This window comes from Oncorhynchus keta, chromosome 23, assembly GCF_023373465.1.
Source record: "Oncorhynchus keta strain PuntledgeMale-10-30-2019 chromosome 23, Oket_V2, whole genome shotgun sequence".
Lineage (NCBI taxonomy): Eukaryota > Metazoa > Chordata > Actinopteri > Salmoniformes > Salmonidae > Oncorhynchus > Oncorhynchus keta.
Window position 1 is genome coordinate 25,657,867 of NC_068443.1, and position 24,758 is coordinate 25,682,624.

General features: G+C 41.6%; 1 protein-coding gene across 7 annotated transcripts in view; it reads left to right on the plus strand.

Annotated features, from left to right (window-relative positions):
* The first annotated feature begins 316 nt into the window (after positions 1 to 316).
* LOC118402064 (catenin delta-2-like) overlaps positions 317 to 24,758 on the plus strand; it is a 146,230-nt gene continuing 121,788 nt past the window's right edge. For 6 of the 7 annotated variants that reach the window (XM_052476917.1, XM_035799928.2, XM_052476920.1 and 3 more), the window contains exons 1-2: positions 5,834 to 6,073; positions 24,335 to 24,468. In XM_052476917.1, the coding sequence (XP_052332877.1) occupies positions 24,340 to 24,468 (129 nt within the window). In that variant the 5' untranslated portion in view covers positions 5,834 to 6,073; positions 24,335 to 24,339. Of the gene's footprint in view, positions 363 to 4,070; positions 4,165 to 5,833; positions 6,074 to 24,334; positions 24,469 to 24,758 lie in introns of those variants that run through there. The other variant, XM_052476918.1, reaches the window with a different exon arrangement.

Consider the following 24,758-nt stretch of genomic DNA (forward strand, 5'->3'; position numbering starts at 1 on the left):
TATAAGAGGATTCGAGTGGTAGGCCTAGTATGAAATGGATAAACCGTACTCAATGTGGATACCGAGGTAGAGTAGGTTTTATGGTCAGGAATATTTGCGCTAAACCGTGTGAACATTTCTGGATTTAGATACTCACATCTGCTTAGGTCTATTGCCTTTACATAGAATGCATGGTTACAGTACAAACCCCTAACTTCCTTGCCGTTTTCTTCAGCTCCGACAAAGATTTGCTTTACAAGTCACATAAGAGCCCCACAGTGGAGGTGTCATAATACCCATAAAACCTAGCGGTCAAACGGAATGGTTCCAATACTCTTTCCACCATTCATTTTTGGGGGGATTTTAGAACCACTTCAAACAAGGTCTGTGTTTTATGTAGACTTTCCCTGTCGTGATGTTTTGATAACCGTGTAAATCTCTCTCGGACAAGGTGACTTTTATCAATATATTTGGCTGTATTCACTCTTAGATTCGAAAAATGCTCATGAGCATCAAAGTAGACATCATGCGAGACTACAAATCCATACAAAGCTCCTGCATTTAATCTCTATCTGCCACCTTTGCTAACAGGTAAATTTAAAGAAATGTGACCAATTTATTCATTAGAACATTTAGCTAATATTCGACAGTTCATCCAGAGATTCGTACCTTTGCCTCGATTCGGCAGTCTTTTCCAGATCATCATGGCATATGTGGTTCTTTATGATAGCCACATTAGCTGCTATTTAGTATTTCATTTGTTGGGGGTAAATACAGGCAAATATATTAATATAAATGACATTGTCTGAGAGATATTTACATGGTTGTCATGCCAGATTGAGCCTACACGAAAAACAGCCCCTATTTGAAGTTTCTTAAAAACAATTGGAACCATTTCGCTGTTTGACCGCTAGTTTTTATGATTCATACTGTGGTACTCTTGCTGCATTCACATGCTAGTCGGAACTCGGAAACTCAGAAATGTCCCACCTGCTGATTTGTTTAAAGCGGCACGTGTATCTATAACCAGTTAACGTGTCAAAATGTCCGACTATTCTAGTTCCGACTAGCACATGAACGCAGCATTTATAGAGGGAAATGGGATACCGAGCCAGTTGCACAACTGAATGCATTCATCCGAAATGTGTATTGCGCATTTACGCAACCTCTCTGAATCAAAGAGACGGGTAATCGACCTACATGTCATCGGCGGCCGGGGAGCAGCTGTTTTAAACGACAACCTAACGCACATCAGTGCTATCATTGGCTAGGGCGCACAAAAGGATGAGAGCGCATGAGGTATCAACCAAGTCAGAAACAAACGTCTTCAATGCACTCCCACATCAACAGACTTGTATATATTTTGTGCAGCACTTATCCAGATTGATTTTAGCTTTACAAGTTTATAGCATCTCTGTGATTGAACTTGATGTGATCCCCACTCCCCAGTGGCTCTCTAATACATTGATCATGGTTAATGAGGAATTGTTTATTTTGGCGTTAAATCCAAAATATATGTGGTTTAAAAATATACACTGCTCAAAAAAATAAAGGGAACACTTAAACAACACAATGTAACTCCAAGTCAATCACACTTCTGTGAAATCAAACTGTCCACTTAGGAAGCAACACTGATTGACAATATATGTCACATGCTGTTGTGCAAATGGAATAGACAACAGGTGGAAATTATAGGCAATTAGCAAGACACCCCCAATAAAGGAGTGGTTCTGCAGGTGGTGACCACTTCTCAGTTCCTATGCTTCCTGGCTGATGTTTTGGTCACTTTTGAATGCTGGCGGTGCTTTCACTCTAGTGGTAGCATGAGACGGAGTCTACAACCCACACAAGTGGCTCAGGTAGTGCAGCTCATCCAGGATGGCACATCAATGCGAGCTGTAGCAAGAAGGTTTGCTGTGTCTGTCAGCGTAGTGTCCAGAGCATGGAGGCACTACCAGGAGACGGGCCAGTACATCAGGAGACGTGGAGGAGGCCGTAGGAGGGCAACAACCCAGCAGCAGGACCGCTACCCCCGCCTTTGTGCAAGGAGGAGCAGAAGGAGCACTGCCAGAGCCCTGCAAAATGACCTCCAGCAGGCCACAAATGTGCATGTGTCTGCTCAAACGGTCAGAAACACTCCATGAGGGTGGTATGAGGGCCCGATGTCCACAGGTGGGGGTTGTGCTTACAGCCCAACACCGTGCAGGACGTTTGGCATTTGCCAGAGAACACCAAGATTGGCAAATTCGCCACTGTGCTCTTCACAGATGAAAGCAGGTTCACACTGAGCACATGTGACAGACGTGACAGAGTCTGGAGACGCCGTGGAGAACGTTCTGCTGCCTGCAATATCCTCCAGCATGACCGGTTTGGCAGTGGGTCAGTCGTGGTGTGGGGTGGCATTTCTTTGGGGGGCCGCACAGCCCTCCATGTGCTCGCCAGAGGTAGCCTGACTGCCATTAGGTACCGAGATGAGTTCCTCAGACCCCTTGTGAGACCATATGCTGGTGCGGTTGGCCCTGGGTTCCTCCTAATGCAAGACAATGCTAGACCTCATGTGGCTGGAGTGTGTCAGCAGTTCCTGCAAGAGGAAGGCATTGATGCTATGGACTGGCCCGCCCGTTCTCCAGACCTGAATCCAATTGAGCACATCTGGGACATCATGTCTCGCTCCATCCACCAACGCCACGTTGCACCACAGACTGTCCAGGAGTTGGCGGATGGTTTAGTCCAGGTCTGGGTGGAGATCCCTCAGGAGACCATCCGCCACCTCATCAGGAGCATGCCCAGGCGTTGTAGGGAGATCATACAGGCACGTGGAGGCCACACACACTACTGAGCCTCATTTTGACTTGTTTTAAGGACATTACATCAAAGTTGGATCAGCCTGTAGTGTGGTTTTCCACTTTAATTTTGAGTGTGACTCCAAATCCAGACCTCCATGGGTTGATAAATTTGATTTCCATTGATAATTTTTGTGTAATTCTGTTGTCAGCACATTCAACTATGTAAAGAAAAAAGTATTTAATAAGAATATTTCATTCATTCAGATCTAGGATGTGTTATTTTAGTGTTCCCTTTATTTTCTTGAGCAGTGTAATTTGAGTGGAGTGAAAGAAGGATGATCAGTCATCCCTGCAGTAATCAATAAGTCCACTAGATGGTAACATATTGTCATATAACTTTTCAGTACAGCATATTAAATGACCAAGGTGTTTTTAAAATGATTATAGCATTTCATCACATTACTGCCAAGCTGGGCACTGGGGAAACCTAGAGCTGGTAAACTAGAATGTAGCACTGTATACAACAGCAGAGCTCCACTGTAAAATACCAATAGTGTCCATTGTCAAAAAGCTGTACATTCACATTTGTCAGAAAAATTATTGAAAATATACTTTTGCAATTCATTTCTCCATATGTGACTCAAGCTGCCTAAGTAAAAGGGAGAGCTACATTTAAATAGACCAGTGGTGCCCCACACTCTCTCTCTAGTCTCTTGTTCATACATTTAGTTAGATTGTGCTTGGGTTGGGGGGGATGTGCATTGGGGGCTAAATCCCTGGCCTTTCATCCTATAATCTCCTCTTCAAGGTCACGAGCGAATTAGTTTTCTATATCGACCAGAAAAAGGACATGGATCCAAAATGGAAGCACTTGGGCTCAGACTTTGCTGTTGTCTCTGTGGGGAGGCCTCCGAGCCCGGGGAGACTGGCTCAGCTGGGGATTATAGCCTGGTTTCATCTACCAGTCTGCGTCCCAAATGGCACCCTATTCCCTATTGCATGCCCTACTTTTGACTAGAACCTATATTGGTCGTGGTCAAAAGTAGTGCACTACGTAGGGAATAGCGTGCCATTGTAAATGCTCCCCAGGCCAGGGCACGGGGGAGCATTGCTCACATGACTTCACCACCCTATGCATGGTCTACTGGGCTGTTCTGTTGCTAAGGTTCACCAAGGAAAGCAATTATGGCACAATGCTCTTTTGTGAGCAATTTAATTGTTTGACTTGTGTTATGAGATATGAATTGTGGAACATACTCTGTATTGTTCATATGAGTCCACTCACTGTGTTGTTTCTCATTCAAGGTTTACCAGAGACTATGCAACTACTCCTCTGACACTGGCTGAACATTCCCCATGCATCCCAAGTGCTGATGATGAAAATGGAGGGATTTGACTGGTGAATTTTTTTAAATATTTTTTTTATAAACATCTTGCTCTTGAATAAATATTTGCATACACATTTACTAGTCCAATGTCTAGTGAAGGAGACACTCCATCACATCACATGGGGTGGCAGGGTAGCCTAGTGGTTAGAGTGTTGGACTAGTAAATGGAAGGTTGCAAGTTGAAATCCCCGAGCTGACAAGGTACAAATCTGTCGTTCTGCCCCTGAACAGGCAGTTAACCCACTGTTCCTAGGCTGTCATTGAAAATAAGAATTTGTTCTTAACTGACTTGCCTAGGTAAATAAAATAAACATACTGCAACCTCAAGTGAGATACAAATCAAAGGTAGAGCCTACCTTTGCTGGCAAATCTCCTTTCAACTCTGCAGCAGTGGCTGCAGAGTACGGAATTTTCCACACCATAACAAAACACAGTGCAAAGTTATTCAGGTATTTCTTGGGCTATAAGAGCGGTGCATTGTGTGTGATACCAGAGAGAAGAGAGTGAGATCAGGTGTGCTGTGCTCTTATTGTCCCTGGGGACAGGATGACACACAACTGATAAAAACAATGAGCAGCAGCCAGGGAACCTGTGCCTTCTACCACCATGTTGAATTATTATGCAACGCTATATCTTAAAATAGGTACCTTCAACAATACTGATGAACATCGTTTACTGTGAAATGTACATTAGTATTTATGTGCACCTGTTTAGGGGTGTACACAAAATACTAAAACATGATATTGTGTTTCACAAAGCTTTCCCTGCATCCTGTGTATACCATTGTTTGAACTTTAATTTCCTTTTTATATGACCTTTTAGTATTTATTTTTGTGAGAACAACAGGTGCAAAATATGTGCTCCTGGCTACTTTATGTGAATTTTGTTATAAACATGCTCCCTCAGGGCCATTCACCTTGGAAGTGTGTGCAGAAGGAATAGAAAACCTCCACGTAATGCATATTTATGCATTTATTTATTTCAACAGGGGTTAAATTACGAGTGGGTGGTAGGAATTTTTATCAACTTTCAAAACCTCTATCCACTCACCCCAACCCAAATACAAATATTTTTAACATTAGGCCTACTTATGTAGCTGTCTGACTCAGTGGTGTGCCCATTTGACAAAGAGGAAGTGGTGGCGACTGGCCCACATCTGTACAGTAGTCATATTGGTGCTCTATGGCTGTGGGATAGATGATGTCATCTAAACTAGGTTGAGCGAGACAATAGAGGGATGTCTAGGAGAGTGGAGAGGGAAATAGACCCTTGTTAGACTTTATTTTAATTTTTAAGTGTAATCTTTGTCGATCACATCATATGCACAGTGGACACCTAAAGATCAATAGGTCCTATGGACTAAATGGATGGACACCTACTTTTAATTTCCATTGAAGCAGTAAGTAGCCTATATAACTATGATATAGCTTACGGACATCTTGAGTTCAGTAAATTCAGCTCAAAGTAAGAACTAGTAAGAAGAGAAGAGTAGACCATGTTAGATCAGATTATACCTATTAACTGTATGGCTGTGTAGCCTGGACTAGTCTACAGATGCCGTGAAATGTGGGAGAGAAAGAGATGCTCATCCGTGCATCACCAGCAGGTGTCGCTGCCTATACTCGTACCTGAGCTGCACAATGTTGTTTGACAGCAAGGGGGATGTTACAGACGGGGGAGGATGGTAGAGAGCAAGCGCCGCTGCCTTCTTTGCTGCACACCGCAGCGAATTGGTCTCCCTACCCTGCCCGCACTTACAGAGGTCTCTCTTGACCATTCAGTGGATGCTGTCTTTTCGGCAAACACCATCGTCGAGCGTAATGTTTTCGGACCCTTCGTTAGGAATGTTTTACATGGTTTGAATTTTGGGTACCAATCGAGGGGAGTCGAGAAGAACGCGGTTCTCCGGCATATTTTACAGTAAGCGCAATGTCATTCCAGTTGCTTTTCCAGCTGTCATACACTCCATGCACACATTACAAAACAGCATGCATTTGACCCTCGTCTCTGAAGGGAGGAAAAATCGCTGGTTCTGGCTTGCCTTTGTATTCATTTTTTTGTGCCTTTTGTTATTCTGACAGATGTTTTTTCCAGCACACGAAAGTGTAATATGTTTTGTTTTATTGTGGGTTATATGTAGGGTGTTGCATTGATTATTGATTGAAAATGGCTTGGATGCAAAACAAGAAGAAACTATTACTTTATGGTTGACCTACATTTCAACGATATATTTATAAGAATATACTGGTCGACAGCAGATCGCAGATGACCGTCATTCTTTTGTTTGTAATGCAATGCTGTAAAAAAAAAAAAGGTGCAATGGTGAGATTAATGTCTCGTTTTCATATAGCTGATGATGACCCCCTATGAATAAGCATCTTATTCTAGGTTTCCATGACTATGCGTGGTTATGTCTTGTATGACTAACAGGTCTTTCATCACCAAAGGTAGCCTATCTTCATCATTTTTATTTATCTGAATAGGATGCATTACCTCAGTTAAATCAACTCCATATAAAAATGTCCTAATTTTTTATTTGCATGTGATGCTCGGCGTTTGATCGTGTATGGACTGCAATGCCTGGCATGCATGTTGCAAGAACAGTCATGTTTTTCCTATGCATGTTCATCGTTTGGGTTGCTTTCTGTAAAAAGTAGGCTACATATATATAATTGTTTCCATTTATTTGGGGCCAAAATTGAGCCCATGGTTTGTAGCTACTTAATAAAAAGCTATCAAACACTTGTTTTGCTCTATCAAGAATAATAACACTGGTGATTTTAAGTTGCCGGTATAAGCCATGTTGAAACCATTACACATCATTGAATGCATGAATGTATTGATAAATGGTAGTCCAGGCCTATAGGTATGGCTAGACATTTATATAATTCAAGATTCTGCAGACTTGTTTGTGTGTAAATGGAGAAAAAACTCAAAATGCGATATATTTTATGGACAAATCATATTCAAATCATAAGTCCCTGATATAAACAATTTATATTCAATAGGACACATCCTCTGGTCAGACAATTATGATGCTTGTTTCCCTGGGGCCAACAAAAGGGACTATTGGCTCTCACTGGGTAATCAACGTCAATGATACAGTGTATATGTATCCCAGAAACCTTGGCCTATTCCATGACTTACCAATGGGTTCTTTATATAGGCCTACTAGAGATGGCTCAGTTATGGACAGGATGATTTGATACATGATCTTACTGGTCCAGAGATTGAGAAAAATGGGGGCTAAAGTCCGAAGAGCTGCCATCCAATTGCCTCGCCTTCATTTGACTTATGATTTTGAGGGGCTGGCTAGATGAATGATCGCAGAGGCTGTAAATAGGTAAGTCAGTGCGGAGAGGCTGGACCATTCATTGGCTGTAGGCTACTCAATGAGTATAACTCTGGTATCATTATATATGGTGTACTGTAGAGACACTATAGTGTAGGCTAATTCATAGCCTACTAGACATACTTCTGAAATGTAGGCTCACAGATATCTGAAATGTAGGCTCACAGATATCTGAAATGTAGGCTCACAGATATCTGAAATGTAGGCTCACAGATATCTGAAATGTAGGCTCACAGATATCTGAAATGTAGGCTCACAGATATCTGAAATGTAGCCTCACAGATATCTCAAATGTTGGCTCACAGATATCTGAAATGTAGGCTCACAGATATCTGAAATGTATATATCTGAAATGTAGGCTCACAGATATCTGAAATGTAGGCTCACAGATATCTGAAATGTAGCCTCACAGATATCTGAAATGTAGGCTCACAGATATCTGAAATGTAGGCTCACAGATATCTGAAATGTAGGCTCACAGATATCTGAAATGTAGGCTCACAGATATCTGAAATGTAGGCTCACAGATATCTGAAATGTAGGCTCACAGATATCTGAAATGTAGGCTCACAGATATCTGAAATGTAGGCTCACAGATATCTGAAATGCCACAACTATTCCCAGCCTATTTGTTTTATTCAATTCTGTTTTTTATTGTATTTTTTTTTTTTTACAGTGGTTAGAGACATAAGCCACAAGAGTAGGGGTTGTGGTTAGTCTAGACAGACGGGTTGCCTCCCACAATGTACTGATGTTCCCTAAGTCCGTGATTCCTGAGACTAGGTTGTGGTGGTAGTATGGTAAGTTTTCTGTTCTCTCCTGGGCTTGTTCCCATTTATTGGTGGTCAAACAGAATCTTTCTGCTATCCTCGATACAAGGAAGACATTCAACTTATAGTTGACTGGGAGATAGGGTTTTAAAGCGGTGTCACCCGATTTGTTATCAATTTGAATCATCCTTTGTTTGACCTGATGAGCTTGTATGATAAGCTTTTTTTCATCAAGGGAATTGTGTTAAATTAGTTGTCGTCTGAGTGCAGGTGGCTACATTCCAATCATCCAAGCGGCAGATTGATATCATGGTCTGTCTCAGCCCCAGCCCAACTCCCAGTCCCCAACCCCAGCCTCAGAGCCCTCCCTGTGTTGATGGAAGATAATGGACATAGGCCTAGGTCATCAATCCCATGATTGGCAGTAGTAGTAAAAAAAAACATCTGACGTTTCAGACTAGCAGAGTGCCGTTATTATCATTAATTATTAAAGTGCTGCATGTGCACGGAATCTACCACATTAGGATTGGTTTAAAAAAAGAGAGTTAGTAACCAGTAGTTGTTCATGGTATCATCTGTGTTACTGCTGATTAGTGGTAGGGCTGGCTGGGTCTATCTGTGAAGGATCATTTAAACTCCAAAGGAAATCTTGCACTGACTAGATGAGTTTTCTCAATCACCATGTGTCATGCACAACAGTTTGTCATGTTATGAGAGACAGTGACACATTGTCTATCAAACGAACAAGTCAGTATTTTGGTCTGCAGTGTTCTTAGTTTAAGTGGCGGGCTTGGATGTATGTCACAGATTGTTAATAAGAGATTGTGACACACAGCTTTTTCTGTAAGTACCGGAGTAGCGGAACCCGGCCCTGGAGGGGAGGGGCCCCCAAGCTCGTCATCGCACACCTATGTCTAATTATTATAATAATATTTTTATAAATCATTTTGACAGTAACCCTCCTTTTTAATTTTCACATGTAGCAAGTGAAGTGTTTATGTTATCCATTCTACATGGTAGTAGGTGAGACAGACAGAGAATATAGTTGTTATGTATCTAATTAGCCAATTTCTCAGCGGCGCCGGTGACAGCCCTCCTTGGCCTCCTCATCTAATTAACTATCAAGTTTAAAAAAAAGGTTAGGTTCATCAGGTCGGACTCGGATGGAGACTGAGTGCGTTGTTCAAGATGGATAAACAAATGGAAAGACCAAGTGGTGCACACAAACGCTGCATAAAAGCTTTGTCTGATCAAGCTATTGTAAAATTACAGAAGATAACCACATCCGTGACCACCTCGTCTTCGAATGACGCATCACTATGGCAGGTGGAAGCCAGTAGGGTTATTTATGCAGCAGCTAGCACTAGCAGTCCCGACAGAGACCTACCTCACTGCCTGGGCCCGGTAATGACAGTGGCCTTGCTCTTTCTCCTCTAGTGACAGTTCCTCTAGTGAGAGTGCCAGCCCTCCTTCTCTCACAGAAAACCAAGATGATGACTGCCAGAGACCTAGTGGCAAATGTTTCCCACTTTAATTATTGAACAAGTAAATGCATTATTGCTGCCAGCCAGCATTCTAAATAGAAACAATATATGTTTTTTTTAAGGAGAGGGGGAGGCAAATTCCGACTTTGTGGGGGTCAAGAGAAACTGCGCTACACCAGTGTCTGTAAGCCCAGTGGGCATATTGTAGGTCATGCCTCAAAGCCACGCTGTATTGCTTTCCCAATCAATCAATGCCGCTTAATGGTTGCCAAATTGTTGCCATGATGACTTTTGGTTGTTTGTGTCAGTTGCAGTAGATTTAGCCTAATGCACCGTCTATTATGGAGTGAAAAAGACAGTTATTATACTGCACTGTATAGAACACTATATTCCTTTTCGGACAGTTTGTTCACTCTGTCCTGGTCTTGTTTCCTCTCATTTAAAAAAATATATATATCTCAGTTTGGGTTGTTGGAGAAACAAGAGTGTGTCATGGAGTGAAAGGGCTGGGTCACTCTCTCACTCTCTCTCTCACCCACCCAGTAGGACAGTGGTTCCCAAACTAGGGGCCGTGACCCCATGCGGGGTCCCCTGATATGAAAATGGGATCGCGGAAGAATTTCCAAAAACTAAATAAAATTGAAATGAAAATGATTGAATTCTAATAGATAACATTAAATCAGAGTGCCCTTAGATCGTGGGAAAAGGCCGCACTTCACTGTTGCGCTTGAATTGGAATGGTTCAAGTGCAGCAGTCAAGTGTGGCCTTTTCGAGATGTCATGTGACCGAATGCTGCAGACAAAGCATTCACAGTTTATTACGGAGGAGTTTTGGTTCCTGACTCAAAGGGAATACCCTGCCGTCTCCCTCAGAGCATTAAAGCTCATATCTGTGTGAAGCTGGATTCAGCAGTGCTCTCGTCTGAATTAAAACCAAATATCGATCTATGGTTGGATGTGACAGGTGAGGTGAGGCACTGTTGATCTTCGTACCCTGACTTTGAGAAGCTTGGACACTACATATATCAAGCACACCCATCTCATCAGTGATTCATTTGCAATTGACTGTCATAGCCCCACAGTTGAGAAGACAATCAGAAATACTGTTAGAATGTTTTGCAATTGACTGCCATAGCCCCAAATTAAAAAGTAAACCAAGTAAATTGTGGCTGTTAATTGCATTTTTTTTTCACGTGGTTGGGGTCGCAAACATTTTCAGATATCAAAATGGGATCATGGACAAAAAAAAATTGGGAACCCCTGCAGTAGGAAGTGCAGTCAGGTCTATGGATATCAAAGATGAGTTCAGCCATTGTGTGGACTTAACCTCTCTTTTCATTAGCCTCCCTCTCCAAATGCTGCTCTGACACTGACTAATCTTCCCTCTTTATTTTCACAACATATTCCTACACGAGGATCAAATAAAAATGTATTTGTCACATACCCAACTAACTGCATCTTCCATGACCACCATTAGGACTATGAGGACTAGCTATCAGAGGTTGACAGATAATCGGCATGGATGATAAATTAGGGACGATTTCAAGTTTTCATAACAATCGGTAATCAGCATTTTTGGACGCCAATTACATTGCAATACACGAGGAGATGGCGTGGCAGGCTGACAACCTGTTACGGGAGCGCAGCATCAAAATGACCTTGTGGCTGCAAGGAGCCACGGTTAGTTGCTAGCTCGCATTAAACTGATCTTATAGAAAACAATCAATCTTAACATAATCACTAGTTAACTGCACATGGTTGATACAATTACTAGTTTACTAGCTTGTCCTGCACTGTATATAATCAATGCGGTGCTGTTAATTTATCATCGAATCACAGCCTACTTCAACCTTGCCAAATGGGTGATGATTTTACAAAAGCGCATTCACGAAAAAAGCACAATCGTTGCAGCAATGTACCTAACCGTAAACATCAATGCCTTTCATAAAATCAATACACAAGTATATATTTTTTTAAACCTGCATATTTATTTTAAAGAAATTCATGTTAGCAGGCAATATTTTAGAAGGGAAATAGTGTCACTTCTCTTGCGTTCAGTGCAAGCAGAGTCAGGGTATATGCAGCAGTTTGGGCCGCCTGGCTTGTTGCTAACTGTGTGAAGACCATTTCTTCCTAACAAAAACCATAATTAATTTGCCAGAATCTTACATAATTATGACATAACATTGATGTTTGTGCAATGTCACAGCAATATTTAGACTTAGGGTTTCCACCCGCCCGTTCATAAAATACGGAACGGTTCCATATTTCACTGAAAGAATAACATTTTTGTTTTCGAAAAGATAGTTTCCGGATTTTACCATATTAATGACTTAAGGCTCGTATTTCTGTGTGTTTATTATATTATAATTAGGTCTATGATTTGATATTTGATAGAGCAGTCTGACTGAGCGGTGGTAGGCAGCAGCAGGCTCGTAAGCATTCATTCAAACAGCACTTTCCTGCATTTGCCAGCAGCTTTTAGCAATGCTTGAAGCTGTTTATGACTTCAAACCTATCTACTCCCGAGATTAGGTTGGCAATACTATAGTGCCTATAAGAACATCCAATAGTCAAAGGTATATGAAATACAAATGATATAGAGAGAAATAGTCCTATATATTCCTATAATAACTACAACTTAAAACTTCTTAAATGGGAATATTGAAGACTCATGTTAAAAGGAACCACCAACTTTCAAATGTTCTGAGCAAAGAACATAAATGTTAGCTTTTTTACATGGCACATATTGCACTTTTACTTTCTTCTCCAACACTTTGTTTTTGCACCTTTATTTAACTAGGCAAGACAGTTGAGAACAAATTCTTATTTTCAATGACGTGGGTTAACTGCCTGTTCAGGGGCAGAATGACAGCTCAGAGATTTGAACTTGCAACCTTTCGGTTACTAGTCCAACGCTCTAACCACTAGGCTACCCTAATTGATTTCATTGATGTATTATATTAAGTGTTCATTAAGTGTATTATATTAAGTTAAAATTAAAGTGTTCATTGCTCATTCAGTATTGTTGTAATTGTCATTATTACAAATATATATAAAAATTGGCCGATTAATCGGCAGTGGCTTTTTTTGGGCCCTCCAATAATCGGTATCGGCGTTGAAAAATCGTAATCGGTCGACCTCTACTATCTATTGTTATTGCATACATAGTAGCTGTATGCTACTTTTACCTCTGTAGTTGTTTGGAAGGAAGCATTACTTTTTCATGTGTGATCTGTCTGATGTGATTTCTCTTTCTTTATACTGAGCTCCATCCATATGTCATCAACATATTTCATGTCATCAACACAACAATTATTTTATGGCTTACGTATGTCCTCAAAAATAACTTCACTCCATCTCAATCACTTAGGCATCCAAGGTGCTGTGAAAGAACCTGGGCCCCATTATGACAGAGTGTGCTAAAGTGCCTCATGGGTGGTTCACACCTAATGTCATGCATAAGCTGAGTTCCTGTAAATACTGTGTGCTCCAGTGATGATGATGCTGGAGGGTTAGCTAGTGCTCCAAGGCTTTAACTGCTTGACCAACTGTACTTCTACTACTGCTGCTGCAGCTGCTGCTACTACTACTACTTCTGCTACTCTGCAACAGAGAGAGCAGGTCAAGCACGACCACTGACTGTTCATGCATTAATGAACCAAACCAACCCGTGGCTATGTTGAAATTGAAGCCATTGAGGGCTTAATCACCCAATGTGAGGTTGGGGATGTGTAACTGCTTTCCTCAGATACTGCCTAGTATGAATGTCCTAAATGGCTTGGAGATCGCCCACAGTGATGTGATGGCCATCCACACCACCGTCTTCTTTTGTTGTTTATGATGAAAATCCAGTATATGGAACATACATATTCTTATCATGCTTGTATGATATCCTATGTATAAGCGAGAACAGTACTATAGTGTAGTTTTATGCTTTGATGCTACCACAGAGAATTTTCTAATGACTTCATGTCTGCTTGGGACCTTCAAAGTAAATCGGATTTATTATGGATGTAGCCACTGCTTGGTTATAAATTCTAGTTTTTTGCAATTTCATTCTACATCTGTAGTAATTCCACGGTAACAAAATTGCACTGAGACTCAGATTTTTCACTTAAAATGTATGCTTAACAAAAACCATTGATTTCAACGTTTAACAAACCATACAACTCTATGCACAAGGACTACTTTTAACAATTTACACTGAACATTTTACAAAAATACATTTACTGGAAGAACTGCAGATTTATTAAGAGAATGTTGGTAAAATCTCCTTCAGTTTTTTGTGTCTTACTTTTCAAAAGTCTGTTGAATATCTGCTCTGAATTAAGATTCAATGATGGGGATCGAATGGGGTGTCAGCTATGACATGACACATTAACTTAGAAAAAATCTATTTTGGTTATTAAACTTACAGTAAGTGAAGTGGATTTACACCCGGTAACAGAATTTCGGATCTGTACTACACAGAAATGCATAATTATGGATATGAATATCATTCAATTCATAGTGATGTATCCTAAATACGTACACAAAGGTGTATATAAATATTGCAATATCCTCCTTTGAATATTTGGGTATTATTCTACACACTGGAAATTATTTTTAGTGAGCTCTGCCCCCAAACAAGACCAAATTTGGTTGGTCTGGCCGGACCAAATCTGAACCAATCATAGACACCTATGTTTCACAAGTTTTGACATCTAAGTACAGCACTGTAGAAGTAAAGTAGAGTACAGAAGAGTACAGAAGAGTAGAGCACAGAACTGTGTAGTTCAGTACAGTATAGTTCAGTAAAAAAGGTTTAATTGTTACACACCAAAAAGCTGCAGTGAAATGTGTTGTTTTACAGTGTCAGCCATAGTAGTACGGTGCCCCTGGAGCAAATTAGGGTGAAGTGCCTTGCTCAAGGGCACATCAGCAGATTTTTCACCGTGTCAGCTTGGGTATTCCACATTTTTAGGATGGAAATTGTTGAAAAATGTATATATTCCTTCATTTCTAAAAATTATACTCATCGCTTTCATTTGACACCCAATTTGACATGTTCCTATGAACTTCACATGTTGGTGCTCATGGCTCCTTTTACATGGAAATGACTGAAATCTTATTGTCTACCAATCTAGCCATAGGCTAGAGGCCTAACTGCAGGGGTCTCGAGTGTGAAGTCCCACTTGGAAGTTGTAATAGCCAAGCCATGTAACATCAATGGTAGGGTGTGGGTGTCACTCAGGCAGTGTACCTGTTGAGTCTTTACAGTGTGATCACAACCTTTCATTTGTGTGGTGAAGTCACTCAGCAACACTCCTGCTCACTCAGTAGATCTGTAGAAATCCATGATGTTGATTATATATAGCAGTGTCCTAAAACAAGGCTGGACCTATTATTATAACGAAGACTCACTTGTAATGACAGCTCATTTTTATTGAAGGAATTTTTGCAATGGTGTATTTGGATCTAGATGTTCTCCAATCTCGACAAATACAGAGATCAATGTCCATTTAGTTCAAGTTTTAAAGTCTATTTGTCACATACATAGGATACAGCAGGTGTAAAACAGTATAGTACAGCCATGTGTATATATAAATTCAATTCTGTATCTCCATGAGGTTTAAATGAAGAATTAGATTAAACGAAGAATCACTTCCTTCCTGTAGGCTAAATTTAGACTGTTATACAAGAACACTGTCCATATCAGATTTTGCATATCGTTTGAGTCAGCCCCATATATTTATGAACGGCTGTGCCTGATGTCCTTTGTGGTAAGCTATCTCATGAACTGATATAATGCATCCAAATGAGCAGACACCAAAGCCAATTGAATCATGAATTGCCCTACGTGCCCTCTCCCATAGCCTACAATTCTGTATTTCTTTGTGACTATCTTGTACACAGGTAGACCAGAAAAGCCACATCCCTGATTGGCAGATGAGTGTCAACCCTAATTAGAAGCACCTGCTGCTCATCGGTTGATCCCTACAAATGCTTTTATGAATTAAAATAAAATTGTAGCTACACAATGAAGGATGTAAAGCCGAAACATCTGTCCCTGATGCAGTGAAGAAAACAATCTAATAATGAAGTAAGCTTTATGCAACATCTTTTTAAGTACGGTCCGTTACGCCTTTTTGTTTGTGAAACAGTACAGTGAAATGCTTACTTGCAAGCTCTTTCCCAACAAGGCGGTATTCACTATTCAGTATCCAGGTGAGAGAAAATAAAGGAAATCATCTAAAGTAATACTATAGGTCAGAAAACACGCAAGAAATATGAATAAAAAAACATGAGAATGCAAGCTATATACAGGTCAGTGTCAGAACCATTATTGCAATGTGCAGGGGGTACTGGAGTTATTATGGTAGGTATGTACATGCAAACGGGTTAAAAAGTGACTGGTAGAAGGATAAATAGTCATGATAATAATAATCAATATAGCAGCAGCGTGTTTGCATCGTGATGAGTGTTTGTGTGAGTGTATGTGTGTGGCTTCAGTGTGTGTGTGTGTGTGTGTGTGTGTGTGTGTGTGTGTGTGTGTGTGTGTGTGTGGTGTGGTGTGCAAGAGTGTTAGTATAGGTGTGTGTGGGTAGAGACCTGTGAGTGAGCATAGAGTCCGTGCAGATAGTCTGTAGGAGAGGGTGGGCGGCTATAATTGAGCTGTTTAGCAGTCTTATTGCTTGGGGAAAGAAGCTGTCTCTGAGCCTGTTGGTCTGAGACCCGATGTTCTGGTACCGCCTGCTGGAGGGTAGCAGAGAGAATAGTCTATGGCTAGGGTGACTGGTGTTTTTGGCAATATTTCAGGCTTTCTTCAGATACTGCCTAGTATGAATGTCCTAAATGGCTTGGAGATCGCCCACAGTGATGTGATGGACATCCACACCACCGTCTGTAGAGCATTGCGGTCACCGGCAAGTGCAGTCGCCATACCAGGCGGTGATGCAGCCAGTCAGGATGCTCTCGATGGTGCATCTGTACAAGCTCTTGAGGATCTGAGGGCCCATGCCAAATCCCTTCAGTTTATGACATCCAGCTCACAACAGCACATCAACATTAGAATGTTGTGGTATTGCTTTGCGATAAGGGTCTGTTTTACACTACATATGTGAAAAAGAACATTCAAAGGAATCATGTCAGTAACACAGAGCAGAGTGACTTTGGTGAGCAGAGCTGCATATCCATCAATAACAGGGTGGATTATGAATGTGTCCACGCTTCAAGGTCAGTTTATTTACTGTACATTGCAGTGCATGGCTGGAGTGTGTGTGGGGATGTGGCAGTGCTGTGGATACTGCAACAGGGAGGTTAGCAGCTTTGTGCTTACCTCACTCCTACCCACTCTGACTCAGCCCCGAGGTCTGGTCTTCTATTTCCTACTGTCCTGTCATCAGCTGACCAGCAGGGGTCATCTCTGGCAACGTTCTCTCAACCACTTGAGCCATGTCACTGATCACCATATCTCAACATGCAGATAGATAGGCATGGTGTTGTCATGTCCTATAATAAAGACGTTTATGCAAGAAGGTTGATATGGGTTACAATGCATATCCTTTTTAGTAAGAGATCCAACATCCAACCAATCTAATGAACGTTGATTGGGTATTCTTCTGTTATCGTGATTATATGCAGGGACTCTGCTGCCACCACAGTCTCATGTAAAGTCAACATCCAGCAGGGAAGCTGAGCCTTGGGCTCGAAGACAACCAGGCCATCCAACTATTGTAGCTACTACTGGCTTCACATCCCCAACCTCACATTGGGTGATTAAGCCCTCAACGGCTTCAATTTCAACATAGCCAAGGGTTGGTTTGGTTCATTAATGCATGAACAGTCAGTGGTCGTGCTTGACCTGCTCTCTCTGTTGCAGAGTAGCAGAAGTAGTAGTAGTAGCAGCAGCTGCAGCAACAGTAGTAGTAGTACAGTTGGTCAAGCAGTTAAAGCCTTGGAGCACTAGCTAACCCTACAGCATCATCATCACTGGAGCACACAGTATTTACAGGAACTCAGCTTATGCATGACATTAGGTGTGAACCACCCATGAGGCACTTTAGCACACTCTGTCATAATGGGGCCCAGGTTCTTTCACAGCACCTTGGATGCCTAAGTGATTGAGATGGAGTGAAGTTATTTTTGAGGACATACGTAAGCCATAAAAAAATATTAATGCTACAGTACAGTCCATAACAATGAATTTCTATTAGATTGTCATATCTATGCCTCTTAACTTTTATTTTGTAATTGCTGCTGGTCTTGTCATGCAGCGCTCTCTTGAAACAGTCAAATGTTTACTTACAAGTCCTTAACCAAAAATGCAGTTTTAAGAAAATCCCAGCAGCAGTAAATAACAACAGCGGGGCTATATACAGGGGGTACCGGTACAGAGTCAATGTGGAGGCTATATACAGAGGGTACCGGTACAGAGTCAATGTGGAGGCTATATACAGAGGGTACCGGTACAGAGTCAATGTGCGGGGGGTAATTGAAGTAATTATGTACATGTACAGTCGTGGCCAAAAGTTTGAGAATGACACAAATATTAATTGTCATAAAGTCTGCTGCCATTTTTGTCAGATGTTACTATGGAATACTGAAGTATAATTACAAGCATTTCATACGTGTCAAAGGCTTTTATTGACAATTACATGAAGTTGATGCAAAGAGTCAAAATTTACATTGTTGACCCTTCTTTTTCAAGTCCTCTGCAATCTGCCCTGGCATGCTGTCGATTAACTTCTAGGCCACATCCTGACTGATGGCAGCCCATTCTTGCATTATCAATGCTTGAAGTATGTCGATGAGAATGGGCATGTGCTCGGTCCTTCTTTTCCTGCAGTCCACAATCATCTCCTTTGTCTTGATCACGTTGAGGGAGAGGTTGTTATTCTGGCACCACATGGTCACGCTCTGACCTCCTCCATATAGGCTGTCTCATCTGTGTCGGTGATCAGGCCTACCGCCGTTGTGTCATCAGCTAAATGAATGATGGTGTTGGAGTCGTGCCTGGCCGTGCAGTTATGAGTGAACAGGGAGTACAGGATGGGACTGAGCACGCACCCCTGAGGGGCCCCCGTGTTGAGGATCAGCATGGCAGATGTGTTGTTACCTACCCTTACCACCTGGGGGCGGCCCGTCAGGAAGTCCAGGATCCAGTTGCAGAGGGAGATGTTCAGTCCCTGGGTCATTAGCTTAGTGATGACTTTTGAGGGCACTATGGTGTTGAACACTGAGCTGTAGTCAATGAATAGCATTCTCACATAGGTGTTCCTTTTGTCCAGGTGGAAAAGAGCAGTGTGGAGTGCAATAGAGATTGCATCATCTGAGGATCTGATGGTGCAGTATGCAAATTGGAGTGGGTTTCTGGGTTAATTGTGCTGATGTGAGCCATGACTAGCCTTTCAGAGCATTTCATTGCTACGGGTCGGTAGTCATTTAGGCAGGTTACCTTATTGTTCTTGGGCACAGGGACTATGGTGTTCTGCTTGAAACATGTTCGTATTACAGACTCAGACAGGGAGAGGTTGAAAATGTCAGTGAAGACACTTGCCAGTTGGTCAGCGCATGCACGGAGTACACGTCCTGGTAATCCATCTTGCCCAGCGGCCTTGTGAATGTTGACCTGTTTGAAGGTCTTACTCACATCGGCTGCGGCGAGCGTGATCAACAGTCATCCGGAACAGCTGATGTCTCATGCATGTTTCAGTGTTACTCGCCTCGAAGCGAGCATGAAGTTATTTAGCTCTTCTGGTAGGCTTGTGTTACTGGGCAGCTCTCGGCTGTGCTTCCCTTTGTAGTCTGTCATAATTTGCAAGCCCTGCCACATCCGACGAGCGTCGGAGCCGATGTGGTACAATTCGATCTTAGTCCTGTATTGATGCTTTGCCTGTTTGATGGTTTGTCTCCCTGCCGAAATCAAGATTAAATAATGATTACGGTAGTAAATTGAAGAAACAGGTGTTTTAATTAATGTATGAAGAGATTGATTGAATTGTTTGGCAATGCCAGGTAGCTTTTCTATTATGTATGTGTTGTTCCATTTAAAAATCTGTTTGTTTAATGAAATTAGCCAGTCAATTAATTGAAGCAGACACTGGCGTTCTATTTAGGGGAAAAAATGCACTCCAACCTAATCAGCACAGAGTTTATAAGAGAACATGTTAATAATCACCAGGGCTTGCTTTATCACAGCAAGTCCCACATAATTACACTTTTTCGTTGGCGAGAACATTATTCCGGGAGATTTTTAATTGCTTCAGCTTGTGCTGATGTCTTCTCTGGTCCGTTTACATTTGGGCTGTTGAGGTCTATGGTGTGTAGTCGATCAAACCTAACCTATCAACATGCAGACCGTGGAAGATCAAATCAATTTTTATTGGTCACATACACGTGTTTAGCAGAAGCTATTGCGGGTGTAGCAAAATGCTTGTGTTTCTAGCTCCAACAGTGCAGTAATATCGAACAAATAATATCTAACAATTTCACAACAATACACACAAATCTAAGTAAAGGAATGGAATTTAAAATATATAAATATATGGACGAGTAATGTCAGCGTGGCATAGACAAAGATACAGTAGAGTAGGATAGAATACAGTGTATATATATGATGAGTAATGCAAAATATGTAAACATGATTAAAATGACTATTGTTCCATTTATTCAAGTGGCCAATGATTTCAAGTCTATGTATATAGGCAGCTAACGTGCTAGTGATGGCAGTGTTTCAGTCTCTCGGTCGCAGCTTTGATGCACCTGTGCTGACCTCGCCTTCAAATCATATTTTATTGGTCACATACACATAGTTAGTAGATGTTAATGTGAGTGTAGTGAAATGTTTGTGCTTCTAGTTCCGACCGTGCAGTAATATCTAACAAGTAATCTTACAATTTCACAACAACTACCTTATACACACAAGTGTAAAGGAATGAATAAGAATATGTACATATAAATATATGGATGAGCAATAGCCGTGTGGCACAGGCAAGATGCAGTAAATGGTATAGAGTACAGTATATACATATGAGATGAGTAATGTAGGGGATGTAAATATTATATAAAGTGACATTGTTTAAGTGACTGGTGATATATTTATTACATCCAATTTTTAATTATTAATGTGGCTTGAGATTTGAGTCAGTATGTTTGCAGCAGCCACTCTGTTAGTGATGACTGTTTAACAGTCTGATGACCTTGAGATCGAAGCTGTTTTTTAGTCTCTCGGTTCCAGCTTTGATGCACCTGTACTGACCTCACCTTCTGGATGATAACAGGGTGAACAGGCAGTGGCTCAGGTGGTTGTTGTCCTTGATGATCTTTTTGGCCTTCCTGTGACATCGGGTGGTGTAGGTGTCCTGGAGGGCAGGTAGTTTGCCCCCGGTGATTCGTTGTGCAGACCTCACTACCCTATGGAAAGCCTTACGGTTGTGGGCGGAGCAGCTGCCTTACCATGCGGTGATACAGCCCGACAGGATGCTCTCGATTGTGCATCTGTAAAAGTTTGTGAGTGTTTTCGGTGACAAGCCACATTTCTTCAGCCTCCTAAGGTTGAAGAGGCGCTATTGCACCTTCTTCACCACGCTGTCTGTGTGGTTGGACCATTTCAGTTTGTCCGTGGTGTACGCTGAGGAACTTAAAACTTTCCACCTTCTCCACTACTGTCCCGTCGATGTGGATAGGGCGGTGCTCCCTCTGCTCTTTCCTGAAGTCCACGATCATCTCCTTTGTTTTGTTGATGTTGAGTGAGAGGTTATTTTCCTGGCACCACACTCCCAGAGCCCTCACCTCCTCCCTGTAGGCTGTCTCGTCATTGTTGGCAATCAAGCTTACTACTGTTGTGTTGTCTGCAAACTTGATGATTGAGTTGGAGGCGTGCTTGGCCACGCAGTCATGGGTGAACAGGGAGTACAGGAGTGGGCTGTTCATGCACCCTTGTGGGGCCCCAGTGTTGAGGATCAGTGAAGTGGAGGTGTTGTTTCCTACCTTCACCACCTGGGGGCGACCTGTCAGAAAGTCCACTGAGTTTGTTTTTTGTAATCTCTCCTCCTTCGGGCTTCTTCTACCTCTTTGGACTTTATATGGCAGTTGACAACCAACTTTAAGGTGCATTACCACCACCAACTGGACTGGAGTGTGAACCTCAGTTTATTTTTCAATCACCCACATGGGTATATGCTCCTGAAAACCAATGAAGATATTGCAGAGGCGGGACTTGCATTTACATTACATTTACATTACATTTAAGTCATTTAGCAGACGCTCTTATCCAGAGCGACTTACAAATTGGTGCATTCACCTTATGACATCCAGTAGAACAGTCACTTTACAATAGTGCATCTAAATCTTAAAGGGGGGAGAAGGATTACTTATCCTATCCTAGGTATTCCTTAAAGAGGTGGGGTTTCAGGTGTCTCCGGAAGGTGGTGATTGACTCCGCTGTCCTGTCACAAATAGAACCAAGTTCTATTTTAGCGCCTGGCTACGTAGACGCTCGTTGATGTGCGTGAGAAGTATGGGAGCAATGATTGAATGACATGTACTGTATGTGTACATTTATTTTGCAACGCTCGCACACGTGACTCGAGCGTTGTGGTCTGCATGTTAGCTGTCCATTACTGTCAATTTTTTTTTTTTTTACTTAAATGGGCCTCCTTTGACATCTTGACAGGAGCCTGTGTCTAGACAGATCCATGGATGACTACCAATGCAAAATAAATTGTGCAGTAAGTTTTAATGAGACAGCAGGGGACACTTTTTCAAATACACAAATACACTCCATAAGCATAAATCCTTTGTGATCATGTACAGAGTTTAAGTTTGGATTTTACAGTCTGAAGCAGTGGGAATTGGAATTAATCTTTGTTTGCTTTGAATGAACAGAGATACAGTACATTGTAAAATGTTCCTTTGACTGACAACTTTGGAACTTACGATCAATACTGCTTTACTTTGTGCAGAAGGAAGTCTGACAAAAGTAAAAGAAATGGAATGAGTTGGACAACAGTATTGTGATGACTATACATTATATACAGATATGCTGATGCCTTTTTCAAAGCATTGTTTCTCTTCGACTGATAAGAGTATAAAGCAATTAGGTTTATTCTTGATGTTTCATCACAGATTGTATCAACCAGAGGCAGATTCATATTTTAAGATTACTTCAACATCAAAATATGGCCCTAATTCATCTGTACCCTCACTTCCTGTCTATATGTACAGACACAGATGTTGCTGGGCTGCTACTGGTGAAGCTGTGTTGTACAGGTCAATTCTTAGGAACTGGTCACAGACTGGAAGTTCAACCTAGAATGGACTGCAGCATCTTAATTTAAGGGCTTTTTGATACTAACAGTGGTTAGTTGACATATTGACTTCATAGTAATAATAATATATAATCAATTTTAATACTTCCTTACAATCCATTCTGTCTGCACAGATGGCAAAATAGAGCATCTGGTTGGGATATGGAAAATGTTTCATTTTGTTTTCACTATTTACAAAAATAACTAAATTTGGATAATCCTATTGTAATTTTAAAAAATCCTTGCTATGAAAGTCATAGTGTAGCACTAAATGCTAGTATGTAACTGAGGCAGAGCGCCATGCTAATGAAAGATGAGGATGGCATTAGATGTGGTGACCCTGGAGGGAGGAAGCAGTGGCAAGAGAAGACATTCCTCAGATAAGTGGCCAGTGTTAGAACTCATAAACTGGAGAAGATAAGAGGAAGCACTGAACTAGGTCGATCTCGAGAGTGAGTGAGTGGGAGAGAGAGGGAGAGAGAGAGAGAGACTAAAATGGATGACAAGGGAAGGATGTTGGTCTGCCATGTTAGCAGTGTCCATGGCTTGTTGCCTGGCAGCATCCCAGAATAGTCTAGATCCAGTCTGCTTCCAGGCTACGCTCGACTTCCCCATACCTTCAACCCGACTGACTGGGGGATCTGTGCGTGCCATACACGCACAGAGACTTGGATGGGAAGGATCAATTTTGACAAGCTTTCATCAGCTTTTAGAAGCTGCCATCTGTGTTGCTGTCATGGCCATTATTTGATCTCTCACTACATTAGGATTATCTGGAGATTTAGGTCCTTTCTGCTCGAGGTGACGGTAGAGTCATTGTTACACACACACACACACACACACACACACACACACACACACACACACACACACAGAGGAATCATTAGTACATGCTCTTGCCCAGATGATTACTGAGCAGATTATGATATGACTGATATAGTTTACAAGTCTTAGCTATGTTCACAATCTGATTGAACCAGATTCATCTCTTTGTATCCAGATTTTCTACCGAGGCAAAGTACCCACTTACAGAAAGTAAGGGTTAGGAATTGTGAGCGGTATGAGCGAAACTACAATATACAGTCATATATTTTGCTGAGGATCTCTCCCCCAATGGCATGTTGTGATTTGTGAAGAACCAACATGAGAAAAGTCAAACAGACTTCAAACTGTTTCATGAAAGTTAAGTGATTAATATCATAACTGAACAATTTCTGCATTTTATGCTATAGTGGAGGATGTCCCATGTTAATGCTGACCTAACATTATCCTTTGCCTTTCAGGAGTTATGCCAGTTCCAGAACCAGCCTCTGACTCTGAGAACTCCACCATGCTGAGCCCAGTTCTAAATGCCTCTAATGGAGACGTCTCCGAGACGGAGACAACGTCAGCTATACTGGCCTCTGTCAAGGAACAGGTAAGTTTTACTCTGTAACATACAGGGGTGACTTTCAGAGTAAGAGCAAGGCCCTCCATGCAAAACAAGTCATAATGAGAGGAACATTTGAGCTTTTGCATGATTTTAGGCATCAGGAGATTGAAAGCAATATATTGTGAAAACTTTAATGACATTTGAATGCACAATTTTGTGTGACTGTATAAGAAATGGACAAATGAATTGACTAAGTAAAATTCCCCTTTAACTGATGGCAACTTAATATGAAGTATATTTTTGGTTTGGTTGATGCAGCCTTTAACAGGCAATTC